This window comes from Vitis riparia, unplaced genomic scaffold, assembly GCF_004353265.1.
Source record: "Vitis riparia cultivar Riparia Gloire de Montpellier isolate 1030 unplaced genomic scaffold, EGFV_Vit.rip_1.0 scaffold793_pilon_pilon, whole genome shotgun sequence".
NCBI classification, from domain to species: domain Eukaryota; kingdom Viridiplantae; phylum Streptophyta; class Magnoliopsida; order Vitales; family Vitaceae; genus Vitis; species Vitis riparia.
Genome location: NW_023269787.1, coordinates 97765 through 115816, shown reverse-complemented (window position 1 = coordinate 115816; position 18052 = coordinate 97765). Strand labels below are relative to the sequence as shown.

General features: G+C 33.1%; 1 protein-coding gene across 1 annotated transcript; it reads right to left on the bottom strand.

Moving 5' to 3' along the window:
- Positions 1-1494: 1494 nt before the first annotated feature.
- On the bottom strand, positions 1495-5969 carry LOC117910628 (putative disease resistance RPP13-like protein 1). The gene is made up of 2 exons (XM_034824722.1): positions 5412-5969; positions 1495-1838 (listed from the first exon to the last, which is right to left on the bottom strand). The coding sequence occupies exons 1-2, from the start codon at positions 5922-5924 to the stop codon at positions 1722-1724; spliced, it is 630 nt and encodes a 209-aa protein (XP_034680613.1). The 5' UTR covers positions 5925-5969; the 3' UTR covers positions 1495-1721.
- Between the last annotated feature and the right edge of the window lie 12083 nt (positions 5970-18052).

Genomic DNA, 18052 nt, shown 5'->3' with positions numbered 1-18052 from the left:
TAAATTAAGTTTATTCATAAAATTGATTTGTCCATGTGAAAATACTTCAACACTTTCATCATGCTAGTAATTTTAACATGTTTTGCACATTTGCTACATACTATAAAATTGGAATACAAACTTTTTTGCTATTTTAATGTACAGTAAAAAACTATGGACAAAAATTATTAAAGAATAGTTTAAAATAAGTTAAAAGTCAAATTAATTAAGAATTTCATGTTGACCTCAAGCTCAAAAAAGAATATAAAGACAAGATAAATTGAAAAATGAAAAATATCAAAATGTCCTTGTATTAAGACAAGTAGAAACTAAGTATTTTTTCTTCTAAGAAAAAATGAAATATGAAAATTTGTTTTGAATAATAGAATGGTATACGTAGATTTGAGGACATACACGTGAGGGGAAACAAAAAACACAAAAAGTTGGTGATTGCTCGAAACTTTAAGATTTCTTTAATTATCTCTAACGTCTAGTTTACTCACAATACATGTATAAGACCTTTTAACTCTCATTATTGATTCTCTAAGAACCTAATTTGATATTATCCATAGATAATGGTTTTTAGTGCATCTTGATTCCATAATCTTACTTATCCATTTGATGCATTTTGATATCATAGCTTCCTTTGTATTTATTTGAATCAAAATTGTATAGTACAAAGATTAATCTTCTTTCAATTATAAGTCCTATGAAGATTAACAAGTGTGGGATCGCTTGGATTACTTAAGAGTGGGATATCTCTTGAGAGGGTACTTTGGAACATAATTTAGAAGGAAAAGTTTGGAGACTTTGTTTTAAAAATTTTGCTATAGAGAGTTCCTTAGAAACCATAATCCAAATATATAAAGTTTGAAGGCTTGAGCTTTAAAAAGTTTTGGATTAGTGGAACCTTCATCCCAATTGGAACTTGAGCAGAAGGATATACGTAAGGTTATGTACTATAAAGATCTTGAGTTTGAATTCTCTTTATCTTAGCTTTCCTATTTACTTTAATAAATTATTTCTTTTATTGTTATTTATTACAATCTTAAAGTTTTAAAATATCAAATCTCAAGCAGTATCACTAATGTACTCCTCTACATAGTAGTGGGTGTCGTATGAGTGTGTTGTAACTACAATCATGGGTCCTTAGATGGAAGGATGTATTCATATGAAGAATTTTTTCATAGATAGGATAGAGGGATGATGTAAATTAATAGTATTGATGTTGGAACTGAATGTTTCTTTTCTAGTATGATTCAGTTTCCTTCATTTTTTGTCTTCCCATAAATGAAGCTTGATTGTCAGCGGCTAGTAATTAAGAATGCGTTTGACAATGATTCTAGGAAGTGTTTATAATATTTCTAATACTTGAAAAATAAAACTTTTCAAGTATTAGAAATGATAGAAATACTTCTAAAATCACTGTCAAACGCACTCTAAAACAGGTATGAATATCATTAATGTGAAGAGGTAAAAACTTGAGCAGACTTGGGAGTATAGAAGAGAGGAGAATTTTCATTGCATGAAGAAGTGAATAAGGTCAATACAACATCTTTCCTATACAAAATTTCGAAGGTTGAATGAGGGAGTTATAGTCTACCACCCTCTTCAAATAGTACCAACATCAAAATGGCAAATAGAACTACAAAAGCTCTCAAAATCGAATAAATCGAATTACAACATTCTTCATGGGAATCTCAAATGTATAGACCTTCACCTGAACTTTGGTAATTTTCTTTTCAAACAAACATCTGACTCTGCTGAGATGAACAATGAGAGCCTGAATGGACCTCCTGGTCCTGAAAAGTGGGGTGTGGTGCATAGTGTACATGGAAATTTCTCATCATAGCCAAGACCTAAGAAACACCAAACAAGAACTGTATGAGATCAAAATTAGGCGAAAAAAAAAGAAGAAAAGAAATAAGTCCTGCTAAGTACATAACAAAGAAGATGCATTCCATATCCTTGCCTTTTGACAGTGGCTAATTGGTGGTATGGTATCAACTATCATTCAGGTGATCTCTCCCTGCTTGTAAGTAGAACCATAGTGAATACTGTCTCCAGTAAGTGCAGATTGCCCAACCAAAACAGAGCAATCTCAGTAAAATTTGAGCAGGCAATACCATTAAGGTACTCTGCGTTCAATAAGAACAATGAACCGAGGCACTAAAACAACGACATCTTCCTCACTCCACCTTCCATCTGGAAGATATCAATTTTATTGTAAATTGACATAGAGAATGATATACATCACTACACAAATGCTTTAACTATTGGAAAACGAGAACCTACAAAATGATGCAGTCATGATTAAGAAAAACTTGTGAGGTCTCCACTGTTGGACCATCGGGAAGTAGAAAATGAAGTCTCTACAAGTACAAATCCATAATAGATCATGACAAAGGATCAAAGAGAATTAAAATATTTCACTAACCATAAATCATGATTGAGGCTCAAGAAGACCAAGTCACTTAGAATACCCTGAGAGCCGCTTGGACCATGCCTTTATGACCATAGCCAAATCAACCAAACCTTATAGAGAGCAAGGAAGCACAATAGAGATGATAAGAAATTTTGAGCATAAACTTAATAATTGCCACAACGTTTTTTATTTTGAAGGAAGTTATTTTGAGTATGAGCAAGTACCTGATTGACATTGATATATTTCCATCTTCATCAGTATAACACATCGTTGATGATTATGTGTGAATGTGAGCTACATACTGCCAATCTTGGCCTTTCCCAAATTGGCAGCGACCTTCCAGCAAAGAGCATTTGTCAACAGCCAGAAAAGAGAGGGAGTTTGGCAGTCTCTCTTTTGTCAGGTATTGGAGCTTCGGGCAGTTGGAGATCTGCAAATTTTCAAGTGAGCTAAGGGTTGAAGACCTGCTTCTGTTAAAGATTTGAGCTCAGGGCAGCAGCTAATGGATAATGTTTTGAGGGAGGTGAGATGTTGAAGCCCCTCTTCTCCAAAGGATTGGAACTCTGAACAATTGCTAATGGATAATGTTACGAGGGAGGTGAGATGTTGAAGCCCCTCTTCTCCAAAGGATTGGAACTCAGAACAATTTCTAATGGATAATGTTGTGAGGGAGGTGAGATGTTGAAGCCCCTCTTCTCCAAAGGATTGGAATTCAGGGCAGTCGCCAATGTCTAAGTTTGAGAGAGAGGTAAGTTGTTGAAGCCCCTTACTGTCCAGAGACTTGAGGTTTGGAAGTCGTTCAATTCTGAGAGTGGTAATTGTGGAGGGCAGTAGGCACTCCCAGGGAAGAGAATGAACCTCTTGGCATCCACCCCTGATATTGAATGTTGTAAGAGAGGCCAGTCTTTGCAAACCCCAGTCCACCTGAGAAGTGAGTTCGTCGCAGGATGAAATTTCAAGTTCACGTAGGTTGGAGGGCAAGCCATCCCTCTGAAACAACAATTCTGGACAATGAAATAAACTCAAACACCGCAAAGTTGAGAGGCTGTGCTTTAATAACTTGAGCTTCAAGCAGCTGGAGATCTTATACCGTGCTGAGTCGAGAGCGGGCAATTCAATATATACAACATCAGGGCACCATGAGATATTCAAATAATTAAGAGATGTGGGATCCTCCTCTGAAATGGAGATATAGAGGAATTCAAGCCCTTGAAGATTACTGATTTCAAAATAACGCAATCTTGGGAAGATGCTTAAGGAGAAGGATAATGAAAGAGAATCACAGGTGTTATCTCTGATGTATATATTTTCGAGGAAAGGGTGGTGGCATCTCAACAACACAGGTAGGAGAAACTCTAGCTTGGAACAGTGAGAGATTTCTAGTGATTTCAATGCATTAGTGGGTAAACCAACTCTGCGCAAGGATCTAGACAAACAACAATATGTGATTTCCAAACCTTTGAGAACACAAGTTTTGCTCTGGAGCGGTTCCTCTTCTATTAGAGTCTCCACAGAATCACATTCTGTAATTGAGAGGCTATGCACTCCCACTGGTAGTTGCTTCCACTGAGAGATGTTTGAAATTTTAACGTGTGAGGTTTGAAGAGCAGTGAAGCCACTAGCTGGCCTTTTCAACTGCAATTTCCCCCGATCGGCCATCATCAATTCACTGATTGTAGGAACTCTGAGTGAAGCCACAAGCAGTTGCGGACATTCATCGATTTCAAGTTTCTTCAAGGATCGAAGCTGTTTTGGTAATTTCCCAGTGAGTTTGGGACATTCACTTATACAAAGCTCCTGGAGACGAGGGAATTCTCCACGTCTGCATCCACAACACAACCATTTCTCCCAATTGTGCATGCACTCAAATCTTAGAGTTTGTAAGGATGGGAAGGAAGGCTTAACTGCAATGGAGGAAGAAGCATTCCCATAATGATAAAACTCACTGCCCACCCTCTCTATTCCATTCATTCCTGAGATCCGTAAGTGTTCAAGAGAGGGTAGCTGCCCAAGTGGTGGCAATGATAAGCAATTTTCACAATCCGAAAGCTCTAGGGTCTGGAGATTAGAGAATAAAGGATTTGCTACCCATGTCGGGAAACCTCGAACCACCAAAACAATTAATAGAGAGTCTCTTTAGGTTTGTATGTGGCCGAAGATTATCAATTATGTCTCCATCTTGTATAATATCACCTGCTTCCCAATCCCAATCCAACACTAACTCCTCCATGTACATCTTGTCCTTCAAATTGGCTTCTCTTGCATCCCTGCCACATTTCACATTCTGCAACTTGGAAATTCTAAGTGTTCCCTTTATATCTGAAAGTTCCTTCAATTCTCCAATCCCCGACCCGCTCTTTTGCCCCACAATGAAATAACTCAAGTTTTGCAAACATTTTAAATGGCCAATATGACTTGGCATCTCTCTTAGTGGGGTATCACAAATGTCAAGATAACGCAAATTAATCAAATTTTCAATTCTTGAAGGCAATTCATACAGATTCCAACACATTGATAATATCAATGTTTGTAAATTGTACAAAGTACATATTGATGTAGGCAATTTTTCAATCGAAGAATTAGAGAGATCCAAGTAGCGCAAATGTTGTAACTTGTCAATTGAATGGGGCAAATTAACAATCCTATAGTCACGCAAACACAACACCCGCAAGCACCTAATTTCCGATAATAGATTGTGTAGAACTCTATTACTTAAGTAGCCAATCCCATAAAACCCCACTGATAAAAATGTTCGCAAACACTTAAATTCAGAAAGTGTTCCATATCTATCAAAGGTATTATATTCTCTCGGAAAATATGATAAATGACGAGTCTTTTCTGAGATTTGGCATACACGACCATCCTCCAAACTGACAGAAAATTCTCCAGACACCAGTTGAGCCAAGTCATGAATAAGGTCATGCATTATAAAGTGTGTCTCCTTTTTCCTAACTGAATTTTGAAAAAATGACTTCGATAAAAGCTGGTGAAAGTACAAGTCACCTACCTCTTCCATTCTTCTCTTGCCTTTTGATTCTTGTAAAAGACCCTCACCCATCCATAACAAAATTAGCTTCTCTTTCTCCAATACGTAGTCCTTGGGAAAAATTGAGCAATAGGCAAAACATTGCTTTAGATGTGAAGGCAGATAATTGTAACTCAATCTCAATGCAGGAAGAACTGTATCAGTGGACAAATCCCATATTTGGCTGTTTAGTATATCATCCCATTTCCTCGCTTCAACCTCAGAATGTAAAAGGCCCCCCACTGCTTTTACAGCTAGTGGCAAACCTTGGCACTTGTCCACAATCTTCTTACCAATTGCTTCTAGTTGTGGATACGCACTCGAGTCTCCATTTTCAAATGCGAGTTTTCTAAACAGAGACCAGGAATCTTCAGAGGATAGTTCATCAAGACAATGAGAATAAACAGCGCGCATAACTGCTGCAACATTGGTGCTGCGGGTCGTTACAACAATCTTGCTTCCCTTTGCCCCGCCTTTGAGTGGAGTTTGTAGCATAGCCCAGTTACTAGAGTCCTCGTTCCAAACATCATCCAAGACAAGTAGAAAATTTCTTCGTATTAATTCTCTCTTTCAGTTTAACTTGAAGCTGATTTAGGTTATTTGTCTCGAAAGTGGATGAAGTAATCTCCTCCAGAATTGTTTTTGTAACTCTAATAGGATCAAATTCTCGGAAACACAAACCCATGCCTTCAAATCGAAGTGTTCCATCACCCTTGGGTCATTATATAGAAGCTGAGCAAGTGTGGTCTTGCAAGGCCGCCCATGCCCACTATGGAAATCACACCTATCTCATCCCTCCTTGCATTATCAGACAACACTGTTCAATCATCTCTGTTTTTCATCATCCCTGCCATAGACAAGAGATTCATCCACCAAAGAAGTAGAAGGCCACCTTGTGACAGTTTCTCGCCAACACCTTCTTTCAACCCAAGGACGGCTCTGTCTCGTGCCATATCTTCGAGTCTATCATGATCTCCTCCACCCTCGACTCTATGCTCTGACTGTCAAATGGGGCATGAACCCAGGTAGACATGTCCATGATGTTACCCACCTGACTTGTGCTGGTTTGGGACTCCGCAGCTTCCATCTTGTGTCGCAAAGCCTCTGTGGCGATCTCATCCAATATGTCCTCCGCATCATACACAGCCTCTTTAAGCAAGACCAGCCACTTCTTCACATATGGATCTGTAAATTGTTTGACCTCAGCATCGTTGAGCACTGCATGGACGACCAGCAACTTCCTTTCCAACTTCTTCAGGAGCGCATCACTGAGCTTCTGCCCCCGGAGGAACCTCACAACCTCGCGAGAAGCCAACCTGTCAAATAGAACTTGAAGAGAAGCGGAGAGGAAAGCTCCCCCAACTAAAGCCCCAGCCATGTCTGTTGGTTTGTAGAGAAAAGTGAGTGATGAATCAAGGAAAAATGAAGGTAAGCGATCCAAAATCAAACCACCAAAGTGGAAAAGATTGGTTTGTAGTGAGAAAATGCAATAATTTCTTGGTAGCGAAGCTGGCTCAGTTCTGGTTTGGCCAAAAGCAAGTATGGATTCCAACGCTAGAATGAATTATTGGAGAAGATGGTTGATCCCAGGTGCTGACTTTGTTTACAAACCAGTGACCACCCACCCACCCACAAAGTAATAGAGGGAGAAAAAACGGGTAGAAAATAAACATATAATTTACTTACATTTAGAAGAATTAGTTGGCAATTGGCCCTTGAATAATCTATGAAAATTGATTATAAACATCAGACTCATTTCTATACATTCATCAACTTTGTTTAGTAGGAAAAATAATTTTATAAAACTTTAAATATTTTTTTTATTATTAAATTAATTAGTTAAAATATATATTTTTTTTCATATGAGCAATTATTTTCCAAGATTCTGTATATAATTTCTCAGTAAAATTTAATTGAAAGATTAAGGGCAGCACCCTTCTCCAAGGTATGGAGAAAATGAAATGATGGTGGGTCCTAGTTTTGATTGCGACCACACAAATTCTGTAATCATCCACCTATTTTTTTTTTTAAATAAATAAATAAAATTTATAAGTCTAATACCCATAATACCTTCCTTTTCTACCCATCCATCCACTTCTCCAAACCCTTGTCACCATTGCCAGGGCCAGGCTGGCAATGGTGATTGTTACGACGCTTGTTGATGCAGGAGTCGCCGGGCATTGGGTGAGCAACCTATCAGGCTATCATTCACCCTCATTGGTTTGTCCCATTTTTTTTTTTTTAAGAAAAAAAAAAAAGAAGAATTGGATTAAGGCTTGAGACAGGTACGTTTTGGAGGTCAAAGAAGATATTTTAATCCGATGAAAGTGTTTTACAAGTGTCTCAACTTATATTTTATGTAACTTTAACATTTTTTTTCTCTCCTAGGAACATAGTTTCAATTTTATCAAAGAAAAAAAAAACAAAAGGAAAATTCATAAATATTTCAAAAAAAAAAAATTAAGAATGTTAAATTTATTTGACAGACAACTAGAAAAATGTATATTGTATATGGTGTAATTATTTTATAAAGGTCTTTTAATTTATTTCTCAAGTTTAAATAATTATTTTGGGAAACATATATTTGTTTTACCATGTTGTCTTAAATTGGTTTCTAAAAATTATTTTGAAGATAAAGAAAAAAAACATTGTTTTTTAGATCATATTTAATAATTTTTAAAAATAGTTCTGAAAAATAATTTTTAATAACAGTTTTTGCAAACTGTTCTATAAGATTTTGTAGAACAAAAGTCTTTTTAGGAACTTGACATGTTTTAAATGTGTTTTAAAAATCATTTTTATATTTAGTGATTTATTTTTAATCATGCAACATATTTTATAAAACAAGTGAAAACATCTAAAAGACATTCTCTAAAAACAAAAAATAGTTTTTTGGTAGTCAAAATATATATTTTTGATTTTTTTGTTTTGTTTTGGAAAACAGAATACTATTCTTAAAAATAGTTGTCAATCAAACCCCTAATGTTTTATAAAACAACTATGCTTGACAAGTTTTTAAAAATGAAAAATGAAAAACTTGTTTGAATAAGTTATTTTTAAAAATATGTTTTTTGTTTTGGTTTTGTAAAAACATTGCAAATTCAATTTATATAATATAGATTAAATTTAATTTAATTCAAATCTTAAAATGAAAATAGTTTTATAATTACAAATAAATTATAATAAAATCATAAATTATATTTTTTATAAAAAAAAATTATTATTTTAGTCTATTTTAGAAATATAAGAATGTTAACATCTTCTTAATTGTCTTGCTTGAAAATAAATAATAATAATTTTTAATAATATTTTATTTAGAATGAATAATGAATAAAGTTCAACTTTTTTAACATGTAAATAAGTAAAGTTTTTCATTTGCTATATGCATTTAGTAATGAATTACTAATATAATATTCTAAAATATTTTGATTTAATAAAAATTAATTATATCAATTTTTTGAATTCAAAACTATTATTAATATCTTTTTAAATCATTAAAGAATTTAAATTATTAATTATATCTTTCTTAATTTATAATTTATTTACCTAAATTTAAAAAATATATTTTTATAAAAATTTTGAAATTCTTTTTCTAATAGTTGAATGTATCAAAATTCTTAAAATCTAGAGAATCTCAAAAGAGTCGTTGGTTGGATTCAGAAATAATTAAGAAAATCTTTTTTACCGTTATAAAAATGAATTATAAAATTTCTTTTTAATAAAATAAGTTATTATTTTATCTTTTTTTACAAATAACTAATTTTCCAAGGCAAAGGATGATCGAAACCAATGGTTATAAAAATATATAATAATAGTTTTAAATTTTTTTATCAACCATTTAATAAAAAATTATTTCTTATGAATTAAGGAAGTTGGTTTTATTTTGAATTCTAAATTTATTATATTAAATAAATAAAATTTAAGAAAAATCATTTTCAATATCCATCAATTAAAAATGCATTTTGATTTAATGTAATTCTCATAAATAAATTGAAGTAGATTTTTTTATTTAAAATATTTGTTTACTACATGAAATAAATAAGGATAAAAATTTAATTTAAAAAGATAAATTTCACTATAAAATTATTTAAATTTAATTTTAAAAGATAAATTTTTCAATAAAATTATTTAACAACAAGAATCTTTATTTATAAATTGGTTAAACATGAAAAAAAAAAGTTCTAAAAATTTTTAAAAATAGGGGAGCTAAATAAAGAGAGAGAAAGAGAGTGAGAGAGAGGTGAGAGTAGCAAGTTAATTTTTTAATTTGACAATCAAGGGTATTTTTGAAAAGTAACATACTTCTCCTCAATTTCTACTCCATCATTAGGTTTTGAGTTCAAATATGGGTGATACAAGGATCTTGGATCAATTACCAGTTTCAACTCAACTCAAAACACAATTCTCCCTTCTTATTATATATTTTTAAATAATATTGATATAAAAATAAAAAGGAAGATAAAATTAGGTAATACATTATTTTTATTTATTATAAATTATATATTTTAATAATATAAAATGCCATTACTTAATTATTACTAAATTTGTATCCTCTAAAATTGGATCCTCCAATAAGAAACCGGTAGAAAGTGTTTTCCAATTCAAATCAATGGTCATGATTAAATATGTAAATTCAATGGTCAAAAATCTAATTTTGGAACAACAAACCACAAATTTTTCCTACAATCACTTTCCATTTTATATGTTAACCAAGATGACTACTTTAATGGGTATTTTGGTCTTTCCATATTTTACATCCTTCTTATCAATTATACAAGTTATTAAGGACTTTTAACCCATTATCAACAAATAGACTCCTAAAGCATAATTCTCCTCCTTTCCTTCTGGATTCAGCAAAAAGGAACTTTGAATTCCAAATTTTCATGGTAGACCCTGTACGTCACCATTGTTTACCAGGCCACATGCTCTTAATCTTAATCTTATGGGGTAAGAATATGAAAGTAAAGGCATATAAATGGAAAGTGGGGGTGGTGGATGAAGGTAGGTCGGCCTATAATAATTGTTAAGGGAAGGCAAGTTGCTTATCTTCAACAGACCTGGGAATTAAGTCGTCTCTAATTTAATGTGCATGCAAGTGGAGAAAAGCATTATTGGCTGATGCCGGCTAGACGAGAGAAGCTGATTTTGACAAATATAAGGAGATAGGCATTGGCTGCAAGAGATGAACTAGTCCAAGTCAATGAAAGGTCATGAAAAAAAGTGGAGTAATTAAAATGTTCCATGAAGTAGATTAGCATAAGTATATGTCTTTGCTGCTGTCTTCCAGGGACAGAGAGCTAGCCTTCACAATTTGATCACCTTAATTAACCTCTCCAAAACCTTTTGATTACTTATTTGACATCAATTAACCTCTCCAAAACCTTTTGATTATAACCTTGTTGGCATAGAAACCAAGTTCCATTTCTTTGGTCCCTTTGGATCCCCATTCCTAAAATTTTCTTTGCAGATTCAAAATTTTCAAACTTAATTTTTAATCTCTTGAAGAAACATCTATAGTATAAATCCAGTATGAAAATCATGGAAGATGCCTTTTCAAAAGACATCTTAATTATAAATTTAGTTTTATCGAATTGTGGAATGTGTCACCTAAAAAGTCATTTAGTATAAATTCATTTTCTTCACTTTGTAACTAATATGAAAATTTTGGAAGAGACACATTTAGTATAAATTCGATTTTATGGAATTATGAGAGTAAAAATTCATTTTTTTAAATATGTATGATTGATAAACAAAATAAATAAATAAAAATATGAAAAAGTGTTTCTTGAAGAGACACTTTTAGTATGAATTTGATTTTATGAAATTATGGAAGATGTCTATTCAAAATACACTTTTAATATATATTCAAAATACACTTTTAATAAATTGTAAAAAGGTGCCTGTTAAATATAAATTTAATTTTATAAAATTATGAAAAATATCTTTTGAAGAGATATCTTCCATGTAAATTTAATTTTTGTTATCGTGTGTCATTCATATGAAAATTATGGAAGATGCCTTTTGGAAAGACACCTTCGATATGACAAAAAGTGTCACCGATTTGTCATTAGTTTTGTAACTACCATCTTTTAAATTTTTTTTCTCAAAGTAGCTTTAGAAGTTCAAAAAACCCAAATTTTCATTTGGATATAGGGGCTTGGGCCCCATGGACACACAATATAAAGTGCATAAAGTTTGAATCGTTTTTTTAACATGAGAATTACAATTTTATGCATAAGCACTCCAACAAGCACGTGTACTTTTTCAACACATTATATTGTTAACTTCTTAGATTGGAAGTATGGTATGTATCTATTTAGTACTTTGGTTTTTTCCCTTATAATTACATAAATTAAGAAGTTGAGAGTAATTCAAATTAAAGTATTTTCGTTCGTTCCACCTTTATTAATAGTGCTTAGGTTAAAAATATTCTTTAAGAAAAATTTTTGCTTTTAAAAATGGAAGCAAGTAATAAATTCTATATAAAAGCTAGAACCTCTTGTACAGAAAAATATAAATTTAAATTATGTATCTAAATATCACTTTTAAACATTTACAAACTTGAAATAGTAAAAATTTGTTGACACTTGAATTTTTTATAAACAGATTTAGAATCACAAATAAATTAAAAAATAAATCATTTTTTTTAGTAAAATATTAATACTAGTATTATAATAAAATCATAAACTATATGTTTTTTTATACAAAAAATATGTTATGTTAATACATTCTATAAAAATATAGATATTAATATCTTCATAAAAACATAATGTTGACTCTCCAAGAACCTAATATTGATTATCATCCATCAGTCGCTGAGTGTTTTGGAGTGCACCTTGATTCATAATCTTACTTATCCATTATGATGCACTTCAATCCTAGTTTCCTTTGTATTTAATCGAGTCAAAAGAGTACACAAATATTAATCTTCTTTCAATTGTAGATCTTATGAGGATTAACTAGTGTGGAATCACTTAGACAGCTTAGGAGCAAGGTATCGCTTGAAAGGATATTTTGGAACAATTATTAAATTATTTATTTATTAATAATTAGATTTTAATAATTAAATATATTAAAATCATTTATTTATTTATCATAGGAGCAATTATTTTTCCAAGGATTGTGTATATAATTTCTCATTTTGAAATTTACTTAAAAGATTAAAAAAGAAAAACTTTGATAACCCAGCCCCTTCTTTAAGGTATTTGAGAAAATGCAATGATTTTGAACCGAAATGATGGAGGCCCTACTTGCCGACATTGTTGACAATACCACTGCGCTACACAGAAAACAAAAGATAAAAGAAAGAAAAAGTTAAAAAGGGGAGTCAAAAAGCCATGGAAACCAGTAGATGGGCTGCCACTACGAGGGTTAAAAAATTATTGAAATAAATGTATGATTTACGTAACTTTAACATTTGTTTTTCAAAAAATTCGTAAGCATTAATATCGTGTATAGTTTTTCAAAAAATTAAGGATATTTAGACTAGGAGAATTTATATTGTTTGTGGTTTAATTATTTGTTCGTATTTCAAATACATGAAGATGAAGAAATTATGAAATAGTCTCTTACTTTTGTTGATGAAGTTTTTGCACAATATATACTTGTCATAGTATATGGTCAAATTAAAACTACCTAAAATAAAAATGGGAAACTAACTAAAATAAAGGATATATATAATACCAAAATTAAGAAAAAGAAACTAGTTAAAGTAAATGATATATATACTATCAAAAATAAGAAAAGGAGCCTAACTAAAATAAAGGATATATACACTAATTATAATCCTATAATTTTTGTATTTGATTGAAATTGACTTTCCTCATTCTCTCCACTCAAGATGGAGTTTCCATAGATAACACCAATCTTGATGTGTAAATCTTACCGTAGTTGTCAAGATAAAGGTTTGGTCAAAACATCTACTAGTTGATCATTAGAGCTGATATAGGAGACGTGGAGTTGACCTTGCTGAGCTTTATCGTGAAAAAAGTGGAAATTGATTTCAATATGTTTCATGCGAGAATGAAGACCAGATTTGCACAAAGATAGGTGGTGCCAACATTGTCGCAATATATGGTTGGTGGAGCATTGATAGTGATGCCAAGTTCGATGAGAAGTGATTAGATCTAGGTAGGTTCAATTGTTGTAGATGCAATCGCCTATATTCAGCCTCTAATGAGGACCTAGCAACAGAAGTTGCTTCTTGGAGCTCTAGGAAATAGCATTGGACCCAAGGAAGATGAGATATGCACTGGTGGATGTTCAGTCATCTGTATTACCAACCCAATCGACATTGGAGAGTTCTTGTGAAGATGAAGATCATGAGTGATTGTGCCCCAAAAATAACGTAGAAGTCATTTGACCACAAACCAATGACTAATTGTTGTACAATACATAAATTGAGACAACTTATTGACAGTGAAAGAGATATTTGGTTGAGTAAAAGTGAGATACTGAAAGGCACCGACAATGGACCAATACTTAGTAGCATCAATTAGAGAAGTGTTGTTAAGCACTTGGAGACATTGGTGTTGACATATCATCGGTATTGTCTATTTTGGCTATAGTAAGAAGATATTGGATATACTTGTGTTGAGAGAAAAAGGCTCCTACAGGTGTTGGAAGAACCTCAATGCCAAGAAAGTAAGAAAGAGTACCAAGATCTTTAATGGAGAACTTAGACCTTAATTGAGTAACAACCGTTGAACAATGGTAGGGTTGCAACCTATAATGATAAGATCGTCTACATAGACAACACAAAAATAATGGGATGTTTTTGTTGTAAAGAAATAAAGAAGTGTTGGAGCGATAATTGACAAATCCATTAAAGAGAAGGAATTGTCCCAATTCATGGTACCAAGCACAAGGTGCTTGTTTGAGTTCGTAAAACGCCTTTTTAAGATGACATACATGTGATGGTTGGTTGGGATCAATCAACCTAGGCGGTTGACTCATAAAAACATCCTCATTGAGGTGTCCATGAAAAAAGGTGTTGTTGACGTCAAGTTGGCGAAGTGACTAACCATGTTGAACGGAAAAACTAAGAAGTAAACTACTGTAGTGGGTTTAATCACCAGGCTAAAAGTCTTGTGGTAATCAATGCCCGCCTGTAGATGAAAATCTTTTGCCACAAAGCGAGCTTTGTAGCGATCAATTGAGCCATCAAGGTAGCACTTGATTCAAAATATCCATTTGCAGCCACTATGGTTTTGTAACGTATGTCGAGGAACAAGTTCCCAAGTACCATTCTTGATAAGAGTAGTGAACTCTTCAGACATTGCTTTGTGCCATTTAGGTGATTTTAGGGCTTGGGTAGCACTAGTGGGTTCAATGGGTAGGTTTGGTGAAGGTGTATTGAGGAGAGCATATTTGGGACTGGGTTTGAAAATATTGTTTTTAGACCTTGTTTTCATGGGGTGGGTTATAAGTGCCAAAGGTGATGGAACAGGTGCATGGCTTTGCATAGGATTAGAGTAGAGGGAGAGAGGACTAGGTGAAGGTTGGGGTGGATTGGAAGGCAAGAGAGAGGGTGAATGGGAAGAATCAAGTATAGAGGGCGTACTTTGTAGGGAAGAAACAATAGTGGATGTGGATGAGAAGGTCCCAATTGCGCCGAAGTCATTGTCACCATTTATTGCTATGGAGATGGAGTTGTTTGGGAGGGAAAACACAGGAATGAGTTGGAACAGGAGCTAGAAGTGAATTGTTGTAGAATCGGGGCGAGGAAGATATTAAAGGACAAGTATATGATAAAGAGTTTGGAAAATTGAGTCTATCTGAAGAAAAAAATAATTCACACCCAATATCAACAAGGTATGTCTATGAATGATCATATACATGCATTTGATAGAATTGTAGCAGTTTTGTTGGATTTAGATGAGAATAGGGCCTTATGTTATTGAATTCTCTTCTTGGTGATTATGGACATCTCACACCACCTTACTTTATGATAAGGATATATAAGGTAACCTTTGATGTTGTATATACTACTTTACTAAGCTTTAAATACAAAAAAAAAAAAAAGGACCAAAAAGTTCATAGAGATATATTAACAAAAGCATTAACAATGAATGACCAATCTCAAAGTCATAAACTAGAAAAGAGATAATTCTCAATCTAAACGCAAATCTATAAAAGATGAATGTTCCTTTTGTCACAAAAAATATCACTAGAAGAAGGATTGTCCTAATCTACAAAAGAAGAATAAAGACAAGACAATCTTTAATGCTTGTGTGGCCATGTTTGGAGAAGATGAGTCATATGCTTAGGTTGGCTTATCCTTGGTTAGTAACTCAAATCAATGGATTTGGAACTAAATTCTCATATCACATGTGTCCCTACAAGGATTGGTTTTCAAGCATTGAAGACCTATAAGTGGGTTGTTTACATGGACAATAATAATGCTTGTAAGACAATAGGAGTAGGTACAATATGATTGAAAAACTAATGATGGATTAACTAAACTTTGATAGACATTCAATATGTTCTAGTATGAAGATATGGCTCATCTCATTAGGAGTATTAGAATCCATGGGGTCATTGTTACTATGAAAGATGAGATTTGAAAGTTATGTAAGGGTAAACTTTTGTTAGATAATGGTGGTGAATACTGAAGTGATCCATTTTTCCAAGTATGTTAAGTTGAGGGCATTGTTTGACATTTCACATTAGAGATACACCACAATAGAATGGGTTGAAGAGCAAGAAAATGTATGTGTCAAATGTTGGATTGAGCAAAAAAAATATAGGATGAGGTAGTTGTTTATGCGTGTCCTCCCTTCAATGATATACCATCTACTATAATTAAGGGTAAAAGTACTCCTATTGAAGTATGGTCTAGAAAGCCTACATATGATTAATATTCCTTGTACTTTTTTGTTCCATTGTTTTTTCAAGTGAAGTAATCTAAATAGATCCAATAGCAAGGAGACCATTATTCATGGGACTTAGTATAGGTGTGAAAGGATATCATCTTTGGTGTCTAGATTCAAAGAATAATTTTGAATGGGGATATGACTTTGGTGAATATGCTCTATTGAAACATGTAAGAAAATAAAATTGTTCTCAAATTGAGGAGACTGTGAGTAATCAAGAATAGGTGGGCTGAAGACACAATAATCAATCCAACAATGTTAATGAGACAAATGATGACATTCAATGACAAATGAAAGTATCAAAGATGAGAAGATCCTTCAAATAAAACACTTCAATAATAGCAAATTCAACTACAATTAGTAGACCAAGAAGAGAGATTTGCATGCTTGCTCAATTTAATGATAATATGGCATATGTACTTCCAATAGTAGAAGGTGATGTACCTTCTTTTACTATTTGGACTTAGTCAATATCTTGCAAATTTAAACACCTTTGACTAAGGTATTTAGATTCGTTTTAGTCAATTTTTATAGTTTTAGCCAATCTTAGCGACTTTGGCCATTTTTGTGTGCAAAAAGTATTTTTTTTCAATTAAGAGCCTCCTATTTGATTCGATTATTTTCTGATTTGAAGGTTAGTGGTTTAATCATCATTGCCCGAGGACGTAGGTAAGACATTCTTACTAAAGCTCGTGTAGGGTTCTTTTGTTGTTATCCTTTTTTCTGTTTTTTGAGTATTTAAATTGCATAAACAAGAAATTTTGATGATCCTGGCTGCTATGTGCCAGGAGAGATTTGCCTAACGAGGCTTTATGTGTTTTTGGCCTATGAGCGTTTTATAAATCGCCCCATGACTTTTGGCCTATGAATCTTACAATTTGGTCTCTGGAGCTTGACCTATGGTCTTTGGCCTGAAATTGCTTACCTTTATTTACAATATTCACTTCAATGGATTCAATTTCCAACCTTTCATTACCTGTTACTGTTACATTGTATTTTTTTGAATCAATCCACACTTTTCCTCTGTTAGAGAAAATAAAAAAACCCATGCAGCATTGGAATAAAAAAAGGAGGGACGAGATTGAGAGTCATTTTTTTTATCCCAATTAGATAGAAGGATATGATTTACATCAGGGAGTTTGGATCTTCAACTAGGAAAAGCTTATCATTGTCTCTAATAACTTCAATGGAGTTGATTCTGCTCCTTCTTCGTTCGTTACCATTGCATTTCTTGCATCAAATCCAAGCTCTCACCTGTTGAAATCATTCCAAAGTCATCCTCTCTATTGAAATGAGTTCTAAAACAACATTAAGTATGCCATACTTGGGGGCAATTCTCGTTCTTCTGAAGTTTTTTGAATACTACATGACAATGGGGACTCAGTGGCTTTATGGCATGTTAAATTCAGTGTGGCAAATTTGAGTTTAGTCAGTAAAGGCACAGAAAACTGCAGTTGAGGAAAATAGTTCAATACTTTACCTCTATGGATCATTGTCTAATAGTCTATAGGTTGTGTTACTTCATTGTTTACTATTGAAATTAGGATGGGTTAGGAGTTCTAGTTGGATACTGATAAAATGCATAGTTATTAGAGAATTAAACAAGACATGGGGTTTGAAGAAGTGTACCTGCAATGACTTGAGCTCCATTAATGAGTTTGCAACCTAATCAGCCGGCCAGCTTCAGTGCAGCATCTCTTTTCTCTGCAGAGGATGGCCTCTATATATGCTCACCCTTGGAACATTTGT